General features: G+C 44.6%; 1 protein-coding gene across 1 annotated transcript in view; it reads right to left on the minus strand.

Annotated features, from left to right (window-relative positions):
• Positions 1-15809, minus strand: part of FRYL (FRY like transcription coactivator) — a 106522-nt gene that overhangs the window by 59918 nt on the left and 30795 nt on the right. The window contains exons 16-24 of the mRNA XM_080920253.1: positions 13350-13587; positions 11860-12042; positions 11573-11659; positions 10049-10317; positions 9247-9442; positions 8171-8295; positions 7316-7373; positions 5152-5243; positions 2706-2878 (exon numbers count right to left, since the gene is read on the minus strand). Of these exons, the coding sequence (XP_080776379.1) occupies positions 2706-2878; positions 5152-5243; positions 7316-7373; positions 8171-8295; positions 9247-9442; positions 10049-10317; positions 11573-11659; positions 11860-12042; positions 13350-13587 (1421 nt within the window). The remainder of the gene's footprint in view (positions 1-2705; positions 2879-5151; positions 5244-7315; positions 7374-8170; positions 8296-9246; positions 9443-10048; positions 10318-11572; positions 11660-11859; positions 12043-13349; positions 13588-15809) is intronic.

A 15809-nucleotide genomic window follows, 5' to 3' on the forward strand; every position in this document is an offset into this window, starting at 1 on the left:
AGAGAAGCAGAGGTAGAGTTACTTCTAGTTCCTTTCATTCTGAGTGCAAGCCAACGGTCAGCTACCAAAAACTGAAGGCGGCCTCCGGATAGAAAGAGGAAGTTGCACTGAATGCACCCAAAGCCTCCAGGCAGGATGCTGCAAGGAATCCAGGAGGGAGCTGGAGTCAGGACTGGCTGGCCTCTTCCTGGTGTCTGACATATGAGGGCATTACCACAGGGGTGGTGGTAATGGATTCATTGCTAAACAAGGGCTTTGACTAGTAAAGGACTGTTTCAAAATTTGTGTGTTTATTCCCTAGTAAAAAAGTTGCTTTTGTAAAAGGAACCACACATTTTGACATGAGAGCAAAGAAGAGCAGATGTACTCCAAGTCACGTGTAAGTATGTAGACTGCTGTCTGTGTGCCCCTCCAAGTCACGTGTAAGTATGTAGACTGCTGTCTGTGTGCCCCTCCAAGTCATGTGTATATATGTAGACGGCTGTCTGTGTGCCCCTCCAAGTCACGTGTAAGTATGTAGACTGCTGTGTGCCCCTCCAAGTCATGTGTATGTATGTAGACTGCTGTGTGCCCCTCCAAGTCATGTGTAAGTATGTAGACTACTGTCTGTGTGCCCCTCCAAGTCATGTGTAAGTATGTAGACTGCTGTCTGTGTGCCCCTCCAAGTCACGTGTATGTATGTAGACTGCTGTCTGTGTGCCCCTCCAAGTCACGTGTATGTATGTAGACTGCTGTCTGTGTGCCCCTCCAAGTCATGTGTATGTATGTAGACTGCTGTCTGTGTGCCCCTCCAAGTCATGTGTATGTATGTAGACTGCTGTCTGTGTGCCCCTCCAAGTCATGTGTATGTATGTAGACTGCTGTGTGCCCCTCCAAGTCATGTGTAAGTATGTAGACTGCTGTGTGCCCCTCCAAGTCATGTGTATGTATGTAGACTGCTGTCTGTGTGCCCCTCCAAGTCATGTGTATGTATGTAGACTGCTGTCTGTGTGCCCCTCCAAGTCATGTGTATGTATGTAGACTGCTCTCTGTGTGCCCCTCCAAGTCATGTGTATGTATGTAGACTGCTGTCTGTGTGCCCCTCCAAGTCATGTGTATGTATGTATACTGCTCTCTGTGTGCCCCTCCAAGTCATGTGTATGTATGTAGACTGCTGTGTGCCCCTCCAAGTCATGTGTATGTATGTAGACTGCTGTCTGTGTGCCCCTCCAAGTCATGTATATGTATGTAGACTGCTGTCTGTGTGCCCCTCCAAGTCATGTGTATGTATGTAGACTGCTGTCTGTGTGCCCCTCAACAGTGCCCGAAGCCTGCAGGATTCTGAGAATCCTTTCAGTTTGGACTGGTTAGGGGAACTTCCACTTTTTAAGCTCTATCCTGCTGCCTTAGTGTTACTGTTGCTGTAAAGAGACGCCAATAACAAAAGCACCGTGGGGAGGAAAGGGTATCTGTTACACACCTAACAGCCTAGCCTGGCTTACTCAGCCTACTTTCTTACAGAACCCAGTACCAGCAGCTCCGGGATGGGACCACCCACAATGGGCTGGCCCCTCCCCAATCAATCACTAATTAGGAAAATAGGCTACAGACAGGTCTTATGAGGCATTTTCTCAATTGAGGTTCCTAATTCTCTGATGGTTCGAGCCTGTGTCAAGCTGACACAAAACTAGCCACTTACTCTCCCTTCCCACATCAGTACGTGTTAAGAAACTCAGCGGCATCTCTATAAATCAAGCTAATGGAAGCTGTGGGGAAAGTGTATAGGAACAAGACTTAACCTCTTTACCCTAGCCACTCCCCGCACAGAAAATAGAAAGGAGAGAGTGTGCTCTTGACCCTAAAGTAACATATTTTCCTTTTGGAGAACAAAGTCAGACTCCTGTGCTTAGAATTAACAAGCCTAATTATGAACTTAAAGGACCCTGTTAAAAATACAACCCATGTGTTTGAAAGTCAAAGGTTAGTATGTATTACTTAAAATAACAAAATAGCCATATTTGGAGAGAGGGAAAAGAAACTTATCCTGCATTCAAAAGGCTTACAGCAATCTTTTTAAACCACAGTTTGGAAAAAAAAAATATGACTTTTAAAAGCACAGTTGTACAGAGCAGTCTTCATAGCACATTTCTTAGCCCCTGCTCAAATATAAATAGGCATGCATCTGTGGAACGAGCCCATGTTCAACACTGTCCGACTGGTCTAATTTCTATCCATAATTTGTATTCTTCCTTCAGTCTGCGGGCACAACTTTATTCTAGTTACCACTTCGTGTGATTGTTACACTCCTGGCTCACTGTATCTACCACAAACTTGTCCAAGGAGATGATCATCCAGAAAAATCCCTACTGGGTTGATCACTTCTTGATTTCTAGTTACTGACACTAATTTTGAGGTTAAAATCAACAATTCTTTTCATTAACACTGTATTGACATGGTTTCCTAGGATGCTCACTAGTTAGAAGCTTTTAAAGAATATTACATTTATTTATGTGTGTGTGGATGTGTGTATACACATGTATGCACATGCCTCAGAGCTGGTGTGTGGGTCTCAGGGGTAAGACTCAGGTCGTCAGTGTGGGCAGGAAGTGCCTTTCCCCACTGAACCATCATCTCTAGCCGACAGGTTACTTCCCTAAAACACAAACCTCACAGGGGAGAAAAGCACAGGCTCCTCTTAACACTCCAGAAAGCGCTGAGCAACGTACCCGGAACGTTCTGAATGATATTGGCCACCAAGGCACTGAAATGGCACCGGATGTCCTTCAGCGTGTCCGAGTCCTTTTCGTTTTCTGCTTCCAGAAGTTGTCGAGTTAAATCTACGTACTCCAGGAGGGTGTTGTTGAGGAAGTGTGTTTCATTATCAAGGCCTCCGCTTGCACTGAGAAGAGCCAAGAGAACAGAGAAGGTGTGATTCTCAGAAGGGCACTCGGAGAGCACACACAGTGTGCCTGTGGCAAAGGGACACTTTAAAGACAGAACGGTGAAAGGACTGTGATTTTGCTGTTTACATATAAAGAGTAGGTGGAGCTTCTTCAAGGAACTCAACAGCAGCTTATGGCTTCCAATTTCATACGGACTTTTCTTTAAGGGCATCCTCTGCTACATATGCGGCTGGAGCCATGGGTCTATCCATGTGTACTCTTTGGTTGGTGATTTAGTCCCTGGGAGCTCTGGGACTAGTTGATACTGGTTGGTTAGTTTGGTTGGTTGGTATTGTTGTTTTTTCTCCAGTCCTTTGCCTAACTCCTTCATTGGGGTCCCTGAGCTCAGTCCGATGTCATACCTAACTTTTACAAAAACTAAATATTACTGCCTCTCTATTCACATGCACAGCTTTGTGGTAAGAAGGTGGGAGGCCCGTGGGGTTGGGGGCTGTACGGGGTGGGGAATATGTCAGTGTAGAAAGGAAGGCAGTTTCTGTAAGTCTCTTGCTCTGATGCTTGTATTGTCCCATCAGCTCTTGCTTATATATCCGGGACTATGACAGCATGTTTCAGTAAGAGCCCACATTTGTCACTATGCTTAAAATGACCCTGTGGACAGTAAGTGCTTGCTATATAGATCAAAGGGTACTTCATCTCTATTTTGCAAGCTCAACTCTCATTATATTGGGAAAGTACTTACTTCTACATAAAATTTTTAAAGTAAAAAAATTTTTTTTTTACCAGTTGTATCATTAAAAAAAATCCTGATCATACAAAAACAAGAGTAAGATGTTTGAAAGGCTACATTGAAAATATCCATCTGCAAGAATAAACATGTGCTGAGTTAACAGATGACCCATATTCTGACTTCTGTGAGAACATTCTTTACCTTCAAACCATGACCAATTAGTGGGCTGCAACCTAAACCAGAAAAAACCCATCCATTCTCTGAGATATCCACTGAGTGGCTTCTGGACACATTAGGTACATAATGTCCCCTGCCATTTAAAATGTCCCCCATCCCTAATCCTGCCGGATGGAGGACATGATCTGTAGCAGTGACAACTTTTGATTTTCTCACAGAAAAACAAAAAAGAACTAAAATAGGTCTTTTCTAAAACACCGCTCAGTGTGGGCATAGCTTCTGTAGTTCATTTTTAACATGCCTCTACTGCCATGGTAAAGGGCCACCAGAGGCCCACCTCATACACATCTCGACTTTATTTCTCACAACTTCAGCTGGACGACCTTTAGTCATTCGTTCTTGGGCTTTCCATCCAACATGAAAGAAAAGTCAATCCATGGCTTTAAAATTCTCTCCCACAGAGCCTCTCTATTTTGAGAGTCTGTCACAAGTTTCTGATGCTAGACTGGGAGGGTGCTTGGCATGTTCAGAAACAGCCAGGACAAATGCCTGCACCGTTGTTACTATGCTTGTTAAACTACCGACCTATTCCTTCCATCAAGACTTCTCTCCAGATTCCTTTGGTGCACAAGGTCAGATCCATTACTTTTGCCTCAAAGGTCAGGTGACACCATTACCCTCTTAAGAAAACTATTGACTCCGGCTCACAGCTCACTGTATTTTCCACAGGGGTCTTGGTCCTACTGTCAAGAATAAGAACAGGATTTCCGGTTTTCGAGCAGGGGGTAAACAGCTGTGAGTTGCATTTGTAAAGTTCATAATTTCCCCAGCTGGATCGGGATCAACGACAAACTGTCAGAACGAACTTGCATACTTTGTTAATAATTAGCCTTTGAACATGTAAGTTTTTCTCAAGCCTGGAAGGTTATTTATTGTCAAAATGGGGCAAGAAATTATAAATATGTCAAGAAAAGACCACCACTATTGCCTTTTCCTGGAAATCAAGGCTCCAACCAAATATCAAAGGCATGGGCATATTAGAGCTAGTTTTTGACTAGTGCTGACTGCAGATTCTTCTGTTATTATTATTATTGTTGTTGTTGTTATTGTCATCATCAGTGTGTGGCCCAGACTAGTCTTAAACTCAAGACAACCCTGCTCTGCGTCTGGTGGAACATAATTTCTGGCTGTGGTTAATGTGACTGGCTATCTCTTAAATTGGTAAGTAGTATTCACAGATGCTGACGTGTATGTTAGGTGAGCATTTTTGTTAAAATGGTGCTTTTCTGTTTTCATATTATTTCAAGGAGGAAAGAGTCCTTAATGATCCCAAAGTTTTGAAAGTCAGAATCCCACACTGACCTGTGACTAATGACCCCAGCATCCGCCAACAGTTCGAATATCCGGACCAGTTGTACTCGCAAAATGTCTCGACGCCTGCGCCGCTTCATATTCTGTTCCAAACATACAAGGATGTGAATTAAGAGAACACTCAAGTGACGCCAGCGAGAGATGTGGGCTCATCACCGTTACACAGATTGTACCGTGTGGATGCTGAGGATGCTGCTGGCTCTGGTCTTAAGGCGCAGCTCCACGGATGGTGTGAAACTACCGAGCCAAACCAAACCACACGGATTTTCTAAGCCAATCCCTCCTATGTGTGGCAGGAATAAAACCCTACGGTCGGTCACTCGTAAACCTGCTGGTTTCGGAAGACTGACTTAGTAAATCTGACTCACGGGGAATCCCTAAGACTCAGAAAACCGGGCACCAAAAATAATCTTAACAGATAAAGACCTAAGGTTTTGCTCACACCTGCATCACACTGAATTAATTTTTGCCGCAGAAAGTGTAAACAAAAGCAAAGCGAAACATGGCCTATGTGGGATGGACAGACAAGGGGAGCGCTGGCTAATATCAGCTCGGCCATTTCACTGGGGTGCTGATTCTGAGAGTCAGACAGGAGCTGAGAGCGACCTCCTGTGTCACTTTCTCATCTGCCTCGCCTCACAAAGTGATTTTCCGAATCCAGAGCAGTTAAAAGGTCTTCATCTTTCACTTGCACAAGGAGGGTCACCCTCCTGCCCTCCAGGGAGCAGGCTCTTTTGCTGACTCATTGTTCATTTGCTGACTCATTGTGCTTCCTTGGGGTCTTTCTAAAGTTTAGAGAAATTCATTCTGAACTAAACAGCTTCCTATGGGTCCTCAAGGGCTGCAGACTCTCAGATCACCACTGGTATTCGAGGACATCACCACACTCTACAACCAAACAGCGTGGAAGCAAAGACAGGAAGGAGCAAGTGGTGTGGCTTCAAAATTCTCCTCTGGGGAGGGCAGCCCTCACCAGAGTTCACTCTGCTTATGGTTCTCACCACCCCAGCATTCGCAGCACAGACGCTTTACAGCCTCTGCAGCCATGCACGAAAGATGCTTCGCAGAAACAGAGTTAAATGCTGCCCCAGGGATTCTCGCCTGACAGGCCTAGCGGGTAAGTTTTAGCAAGATCCTTGCACAATTCTCAGACGTCACTCTCTGGCAGGAGCCACTGGACTGCAGGACAGACTGAAAACCAAGCCACTTTCATGAGATACGTCAAGCTCAGCTAGCTAGCCTAACCGATTACTTTCCCTTACAATACATATAATTGTACCGGAAAAGATGTGATTTCCAGACTCTTCTATAATATAGTTAAATGCTGTTTTTCTCCCTATGGTGCCTTTGTCCACTGAGGGAAAAATGTTCCCAAGATCAGCTCAGGCACCAGTTCTTGACAATGCAGGAGTCCTGAGGCATCATCCTATGAGTTTCTACAAGCTCACACCCATGTGGCACAGCAAACTGATGTAATCACAGTCCACACCCTCCTTTGCCCCTAAAGTCCCACTGTTTCTGAATGTTTCAGCTCTGCAGATGTGAGATTTTAGAAGCAGAACCCTTGAATGGTGCCACCGAAGCCTGTTGAGAGGTTGTGGGCAAGCGTCCACAGTTGACTCCTGAGAGGAGTCTATGAATGTGCCCATGTTTCCAAGGCAACCAAGGTAGCTGCCGAGGAGGTGAGGCTGGAGAAGCAGATATCACATGCTGTGTGGTCAGTCTCGGAAAACCTGCCAGCTCTGTGCACAGCCTACGTCCTGTTCTCCCTTATGCTACAGTGAATCTCCAACCACTGTGCGTCCCAGATTTCTATATGTCCTGTGTTTTGTACCAGACAAGGGAGGAGGTAGTTTGCACGTGAAAAGTTTAAAATACACCAGACAGCTGGGCATGGTGGTGCACACTTTTAATCCCAGCACCTGGGAGGCACAGCAAATGGATTTGTTTGTGTTTGAGGCCAGCCAGGTCTACATAGTAAGTTCCAGGGCGGCACTGTGAGACCCCGTCTACAAGGCAAAGGCAAGCAAACAGTCAGTAACGACAAAGCACCAATCTTTCACTTCTTAATTTCTGCCTGTCAGTGCACTACTAGGGTATGGAAGGACAGTGATTACTGCAAAAATATTTACAGTGGGCAACTGCAGCCGCTTACCTCTGGCCTTCTTTCAAGAGCTTCTTTAATTATGGGATGCAATTCCTCTATTAATTCTCTAGAAGAAAAAAAATGGTATACATTTTTGGCACTGAGAGCTAAATAGGAAGAATCCGACGTTTGCAAATGTTTATGGAAACAGCAGGATGTGCTAACTCCAGGCTACTGTTCTAAACAGTTCTTAGTGTTTCCTTTTGATTATAAGACAGTTGTTTAATCCAACACTTGGAAACTGCAGAACACGGCATCCGAACTGAGAGAAGAAAATACCATCAATATTTTTATCCCATTATTTTATGAACTGCATATGTTTTATGGTGTTGAAACATGGTTATGCACAAAATGTTCTTCCTTCTTTGTTTTACCCTGGCATGCTACTAATGGACTGATAACATTCTACTATACAGCAGGCTAGCCTGGGGTCACTAAGGAGATAGTCAAAAGTAACCAATTAACACAGCCAGTTGTTTACTGAGCCAGTATTTGTTCAAACAGAAGATTAGATAGAACCTGGTTTACTTTTTGATTTAACTTGAAAATGTGCTCCCTGCTTAGGACAGAGAAAAAAACAAAAACCCTGAAAGCCCAAGTAGACAAGGTCCACCCATGATCTGATCATTTATGTAAAAATGCTGATGTCCGGAGAACAATTCTGTGGGGGAAATAAAGTCTTAATTCTATCAGTAAGACCAAAGAGAGATGATGGTGCAATTGCACCAACTTGCCGACTGGGTGGCTGAAGTGGAGAAGTCAGGGCTGCAAGGAAGCTCAAACAACCTCTATTCCACTCGGCTCCACCTTGCTTCTGGGCACGCCCACTATTCCAGCACAGAGCGATCATAAGAAGGGTCTTACCTAAAGGCTCCCGGGTTGGTCCTGCCGAGGCCTAGAACGAGGGACTCCGTGATCTCCATGCTCTCAGAGCGCATCATCGGAACAATGTGCTTAAACAGGGAGGAAGGGGATGGGATGCCAACGATCTGGGGGGGAGAAAAATCAGAATAGCATTTACAACTACATAGCCAACCAAATAATTTGACATTTCAACCATCTGTGGTCAAAGGCGATGAATAGATGACTTTTTTTTTTTGTGCCAAACAAGAATGTTGAATCCAACTCAGTTTTCAGGGCACATAACCTAGAAAAGCTAAATGACTTGTAGAGGCTTACTGCAGTTCACTCACAGACCTTGTCTGTGGGTCTCTGTATTTCTTAGAGACTCTGCACCACATAACAAGTCCATGGACCCAACCAGACGCTTTCTATCCTCTGACCCATAAACACAGAAAGATAGATTCTGACACTCCAATCTTAAGTTTCCTTCAACCCTGCACAATGCCTTGCTTCCTACATACATCTATTTGCTGGTTCCTCTCATGCACCATGCCCGACTGATTTAGGCAGATTCTGTAAAAAGCACCGAATTACTTAGACTGTGCCTTCTGGCGCAAGGCGTGGAGGTTCACTCCTGTAATCCCAGGGCTGGGGCAGCCAAGACAAGAGGACTGCTGGAAGTCTAAGGCTAGCCCAGGATGCACAGTAACTTCTAACCTGGGTTACAGGTGAGGCTTATCTCAGAAAACTAATAAATGAATGAATGAATGAGCAAATGAATGAACTAATGAATGACTCGTGCTGACAATGGGAAGCACAGTAAGAAGACATTACTTCCTTTAAAATATTCATAGAGGGAAAAACTCTATTCTTGATTCTAACTAGGGATCCACAGAAATAAAAATAGAATCTCTCTATTCTTGATTCTAACTAGGGATCCACAGAAATAAGAATAGAATTTCTTAAAGTACTTTTTTCTTCCCCAGTGAAAATGAGAGATCTATTCTCCAATCCCTTTATTATGTTTTCCCTGAGAAGAGATCTAAGACATCTCTCCGGTGGATTCCTTGGGACTCCGGAGGGTGAGAAAGACCTACCTTGGAGTCGATGCTGTAGCCACTGTCAGGGGTTGACGCCAGCGTCTCGGGAGGAGAGCATCTCACGGAGCCTGCGGGTGCTGAAGGGGACGGGCAGGTGGCTGCACTGCAGCAGAGAATCAGGTAGTTTCTCCACAGGCCAATGTACGAGTCACTGCTTGTGGTGGTGTTTACTTTCTTAGCATTGATGGGGCTACTTAAAAAAGGGGGGGTAGAAATCACACATGTCTTCTTTAGGTAATAGTTTTATTTGAAAATTTCACAATCCAATGGAGTTTGTTCATATTCATCCATCATTGCTTCCTTCCCACTACCACACTGTTCACCTCCCAACTACATCTTCCCCCTTTTCCATTATTAACAATCCCCCTGTCTCCAATTGCAGCTGTTCTCGTGTGTGGCCCGCCCGGGCCATGCATGCACTGACTGGGGCACCTACTAGTGGCCACGCCCTCAGAGTAGTGACTCTCTCCTCAGCAACTATCAAGTGCACAACACATTTAGAAAGATTTATGTAACGAATGCCAAGCTGTCTAACACTTTAAAAGGATGTGGTTATTATAAAGTTTTATTGCAAGTCTCTGTGGAAGGACCAGACAGAGAGTAATGAATGCAGTATTAGAGGCCTACCATGTGATACAGAATAGATACCTGTGAGTCTACAGCCTTCATACTTTTGCCCCACTCCATAATACAGCCATGCAGTATAGCACATGAATTTCCAGTGCGTGTCAGATTTCAGAAGCACACATCGTTATAGCTGACCACCCATCGTGAAATGTGCTCTATTCAAAGCACTTACTTTATATCAACCTGGGGGGACAAGAGCTGCAGCCTCGTGTATGCGAACATCCACGCATAGCTCACAGCTGTAGAGCAGTGTTTAGGAAGATTTTCTTGCTTCAGAAAACTGGAGAGGCTTATAATCCATGGGTCTTGGCCTTGGGTCACATGGGCAAATATCCAAATGTGGGAGGGGCTGATCACATCAAACTGGTGGCTGATGGGAGAAGAGTTCCAATCTGCTAATGTCTGCAGATCTACGGAGCTAGGGCAATACAGCAAAGTAGTCTAGAGAGAGAAAAAGAGAGAGAGCAAACTATTATCACTCACTTGAGTGACTATAAGAGGTGCTTTATGCCGGAAATGGGCCATCAGTGTTTTCTGGAATAAAAGACATAGAATGAGGCTGGAGCTAGGTTTGAGGAAGGAGTGAACGAATTTCTGGCATTCCCACCAGGCTAACCCTCAGAGAGACATGTAGCTTTCACTATTTCTATTAGGCTGTATGGAGCAAGAAGGGCACGAGCCACAGCCTAAGTGAATCCGTGTGAACGTCCAACTTCCCTGAGTCCACAGAACTCTTTGGAAATAAAACAAAACCCAGTGACTTTCATCCTGGTGAAACGGAGCAGCCTGTAATGTGAGCATCTCCAACTGTTAAATATCTGTGCCTTAACATTCCGATTCTTAACTTAATTAAGATCTGACTTCTCTCATTCTGTTCATTAAGCACTGAGTAAGGCATTAGTGAGCCGCTTATTATGCAATTTGTCACCATAATACAGTTAGTGATCTAAAACACAACTCTTTTCACTGTATACATTTTAATCATGCCTTAGGCTTATAAAGTGTTATTATGACCTGCCTTAGGTTGTTTATAGCAAATGAGTTATAAGAACCAGGTGTTGGACAGAAAGCAAATGAGTCTTTCATCCATGTAACCCAAAATAGGAGAATTAAACCTTCAGTGACTGTCAGAGTTGTTCCGTTTTAACTGTGGAATGTTGACTTCCCGCCCCTCCTTGTCCACACTATGTGAAACTAAAAGAAGTTTGCACGAGTTGAACAGGGCCCTGGGTTCTATTATGAGCATAGCAAACAGAGGAGAGGGCAAGGGCAGAAGAGGGAGAGGAGAAAAAGAAAAATTTATACCTTCAGGTTTTTTGTAATGTATTTGCTGATAAAATGTTTCTCTACACTTTAACATACTATTTATTTAACTTCAGCAAGCACCCCCCCAAGATTTAAAAAGCATTTCTTTGCATTACTGTAACCATAAAACAGCAGGTCACAGTCTGATAATATCACATTTAAAGGAAATGTCTTGAGAAAGACTAAAAATTTACCAAGATCAACTTCTTTTTAATGGTAACAAGGACTACCATGTTGTTAGCATGCGCCACTTTAAAACCTTTTGTATGCTTCAGAAGTACCTTATGACTCGCTGTATTTGTTAAGGAGACACGTTTACACATATGCACAGACATGGATGTGTATTCACCTGCGTTAAGTCCCAAGATGGGGAAGAAATTCCCCCAGTTACCTGATCGGCCCCCGTGAGGTGTATGAAGCTCTCCAGAATGGATGGGCTCAGCCTGTCCATCACATCTATGGCTAACTCATCATCACCCTGTGGGAAAGAGAATGCCCGTTTAAACAAATGCATCATCACCCTAAAAGAAACAGACCTCGGGTCCAAGCAAATGAGGAATGAAAAAAAAGTAAGCAATGGGAAGTGAAGGTGAGCAGGGTAGGCAGGCTGGGTTTGCACCAGCAAAGGAAACTAAGCTGGCGCTTCATGAGATGATTACCTGAGATGCTAGCCCTTACCTTAGGTACCTCCAAGAGTGCGAATAAAGCCCGTATCTCTCGAAGGACGCTGACAGCCAGTCTTCTTGTGGCGGGACGACTGCTACAGAGGATGACCAGTGCAAAGCCTTCGACCACGTGGAACACAGTGGAATATGGATTCCTTTCCAGAGGAGGGGGGTGAGGACCTCCATTAGCAATGCCCTGCTCGAAAAAGAAATGCAAGTTGAAACAGACGCAATTTCCACGTGTGGGTTTGGAAAGGAAATAAGTAGCCCGTGTGGCAAGTTACAAGCGTTTCAGTAACAGGCCTGCCTCAGATTAAGCGACTTAAAACAGCATTTACTTCACTAAAATGTGATAGAGTGGCCTGGGGCTGATGGTATAGCCTGCCATCTCAGCAACCCAGGATGCCGAAACAGGAGGGCCACAAGGATCAGGCCAGTGCAGGACAGAGAGTGAGTTCAAAGCCAGCTTGGGCAATAGCTTTGTGAGACTTGGTCTCAAAATAAAAAGTAAAAACAGGTCTTGGTATGTATCTCAGTGGTAGAGCCCTTGTAGGAGTGAGGCTCGGAGCTCAACAGATCCCTATTAGCATGAAAGATAACAGGGTATGCTGAGAATAGTGTCCAGTGGATCCTGGTGGTGGCTCGTGCCTCTAATCACAGCACTTGGGAGGCAGAGGCAAGTGAATCTGTGTGAGTTCGAGGCCAGCCTGGTCTACAGAATGAATTCTGGGACAGCCAAGGTTACACGGAGAAACTCTGTCTCAAAACAACCCAACCCAAAACAAACAAACCAAAAACAACCCCCAAGTGTCCCATTGGCACTGTTAGGCCCCGCCTAACATGTGTCCCTGACTACCTTATGACTTTGTAGCCACCACTTAATAATCCTCAGTGTGGTGTCTACATGACAGAAATGAGAGACTGGGTTGCAAGTCTCACGTGTAAGAGCAGGCTGGGTATACCTCCTCACCAGGGAGCTTGTTAGAAGCAGGTGTGCTCAGGGCTGTGTTCTGTATGCTCAATAAGACCCTGGGTTACCCTGGAAGCTCCAGTTCTAAGCTTCCAGGGTCCTATGGTGTTTGCACAGTGCAACACAATCAACTACGTGTGCACCTTGTACAGTGAAGGAGCACAGACCAGTGCACTCAAGAAACTGGCACCTTTGCAAAAGCCATCAACCCCCAATGACACACGACCAAAGGTTTCAGGCATACGCTTTGCAATGCTGAAAACACTGTCACGTAAGAATTAACTCTACAATTCCTGTGCTCGATGAAACGTAGCATGGTGCCAAACAAAGAGGGCTGAAGGCTAACCACAAAAGCTTGGTATCCACTACATGAATGAGGAGAGGGTCCAACACAGGGGGTTCTCATCAAGAGAAGGTCATTACAAGCAGTAACAGCTGCAGAGCCTGACACAGCTAGTGTGTGTCAGTTCACATCACAGTCAGTCATTTTCTACTCATCATCCCCAAAGCAATACTGTGGGGGCACGTGATACCTGGGAGTCCTGGGTCCTGTTGTACATCTGAGCTGCCTGTTTCCACTGGTTTATTAATTGTACCAACATCTTTACAGCATTATCGAGAAGGGTGGGGTGGACATCAGTCACTTCACGAACAATAAAATACACAAATCCTGAAAGGACGTCCTCCCGCCAATCTGGAAAATCAAGCATCAGAGCCTGCAGGGTGTTGAAAGCCAGCGCCCGCAGCTCCTCATCCATGTGGATTGTGAGCCTGCCAAAGACAGAATTCCATTAGTGAGCAGTAGCATGAAACATGGTGCCGTCACCTAACACTTCAAAGTAAGAACCTGAACATCCGTCTCTCTCCTAGAACGTAAAACTAAGATTCTTGACCTGTCTCTTTGCATGCTCTGTGAGAATATGAAGACAGGGGGTCACTTTGCTATGCCGTAATCGCCCTCTCTGTGCTCGGCTATAGTTTAAACCCCATGCGAATTGATTCACAGTCACTGATGTTTTTGCTAATGTTCAGGATAGTAAATCTTGAATTTAATTGATACGCTGTTGATTAGAAATACAGATGGTATCAGAAATCCATTTCAAATTCCTTCACTCCTTAACACCTTATAGTGCTCACTTATTATCAATAAAAACAAGCCCAGCCACACAGGATCTTAACAATAACTTATTTAGTTACCAGAGAGGACATGACTAATGCCAACCATTGTTTAAAGGCATTTAAGGTTGTAATATAAACAGCCTATTACAAAGGTAAGATCAAGATGGAGTCAAGGGAAGTCATTCCTGAGGGTAGGAATGGAAGCAAATTTAGGAATAATATAAAAAAATAGCTACACCTTGAAAATAAAATGGGTCAAGAACTCACCAGGCCTGAACTAGCTTAAGGCTTAATAAGTCAGTATGTAGTAATTACATTTTTAAAAAGTTAAGTTAATTTTTAAAGACTTCATTACACTAATCCTAATTTTAGTCATAAGATTTTTGAGAGAGAGAGAGAGAGAGAGAGAGAGAGAGAGAGAGAGAGAGAGAGAGAGAGAGAGAATATTAAAAGATGGCTGCAGTCCCACAGCTGTGAGGCTTGCCACCGTGTGAATTACAAAACACCCGATCTGGAGTTGAGGACTGTTTTAGCTGCTGACGATAAAGGCAAGTGCATTAAAGTCAGAGGTGACCGGAAGAAACAGGTAGTTACAAAACGCACGTTGTGTGTGCGCATGCACGGAAAGACGGAGCTCCTCAACGAGAGAGGGGGATGGTATGTGGTTAAGAAGGAAGGCATCACAGTTTGCTGGCCTCAGCTCTGGTCTTACTATAAGCCAGCCTTCAAGTGACAGGAGCTAAAGAGACACCACTGTAGCTGCATAGGTTTTAAGAGCGAATAGCACTAGTTACTTACACGACCTTTAAACCCATGACTGTCTAAATACCTCACACCAAATGGGTGTGACTCAGGATATAAGCGCCTGGTGCAGAGGAGAAAACTATGGTACCTTCATAATTAAATTCAGGGGAATATTTTTCCCTAGAGACTTCACAGAGGTCTATAAATTTACAACATGCCTTGTATGATTTTTTGCTTTCTGGCTTCCCTTATTTTTGAGTAAAGAAGAGTTAGACACTGTAACTCCAAACCAACATATTTTAGGATCTTTCTGGCCATGGAGGTAAATTCATTAAAAATGACAGCTACAGGGAAAGTGAATAGCAATTAAACGGCCATTCACTGCTCAGAGGCCGGCTGGCTCCTTCCGGCCCCAGCATCCCTCACCCCAAGCCTCTCAGGCTCATTCTGAGGTAGATGAGGAACTATACCAGAGATCTCTCTTGCAGGATCACCTTCCAGAAAGATGTGGGTCAAAGGAGGCTGAGGGGGGACCAGAGAGGATGGATTTGACAGTAGCCGCTCACTGCCCTACGCTGCACTGTTCCTATGTTATCTGTTAATATTTTGGAGATGGCGGGGTCTCGCTATGGAACACGGTCTAGCCTCCAATTCTCGATTCTTCTGCCTCTGACTCTTGAGTGCTGGAAGCCCACACAGTGCTAAAGTAAAGGACGAACTCCGACCTCTAAACTCTACACCTGTGCCATGGCGTGTGTATCCCCAATATACACATGCACATATAATAATAAGAAATTAAAGTTTTTTCTTAATTAAAAAATTAAGGGAGGAGATGTTGGCATAAACATCAAATAGCAGGTAGTCAAAAGACAGGCAGGACTCCCCAGGTTCAGGCCTGCCTGGCATACAGAGGGATGTCAAGGTCAACCCTGACAGCACAGTGAGACCCTATTTCAAAACAAAGCATATACATGTATGTGTGCATGGTGTAGCAGACCTGCAGCCATGGAGGAGCCTAACACACACAGCCTCTAGGATCAAGTCAGTGCCACAAACCCACACTAAAGAGGCTGGGTGGGAAGAGAAGTTATGAAAAGGTACAGTTTCAAGTAAGCCCCTCTGACCCCTCA

Source organism: Micromys minutus, assembly GCF_963924665.1.
Source record: "Micromys minutus genome assembly, chromosome: 1".
Lineage (NCBI taxonomy): Eukaryota > Metazoa > Chordata > Mammalia > Rodentia > Muridae > Micromys > Micromys minutus.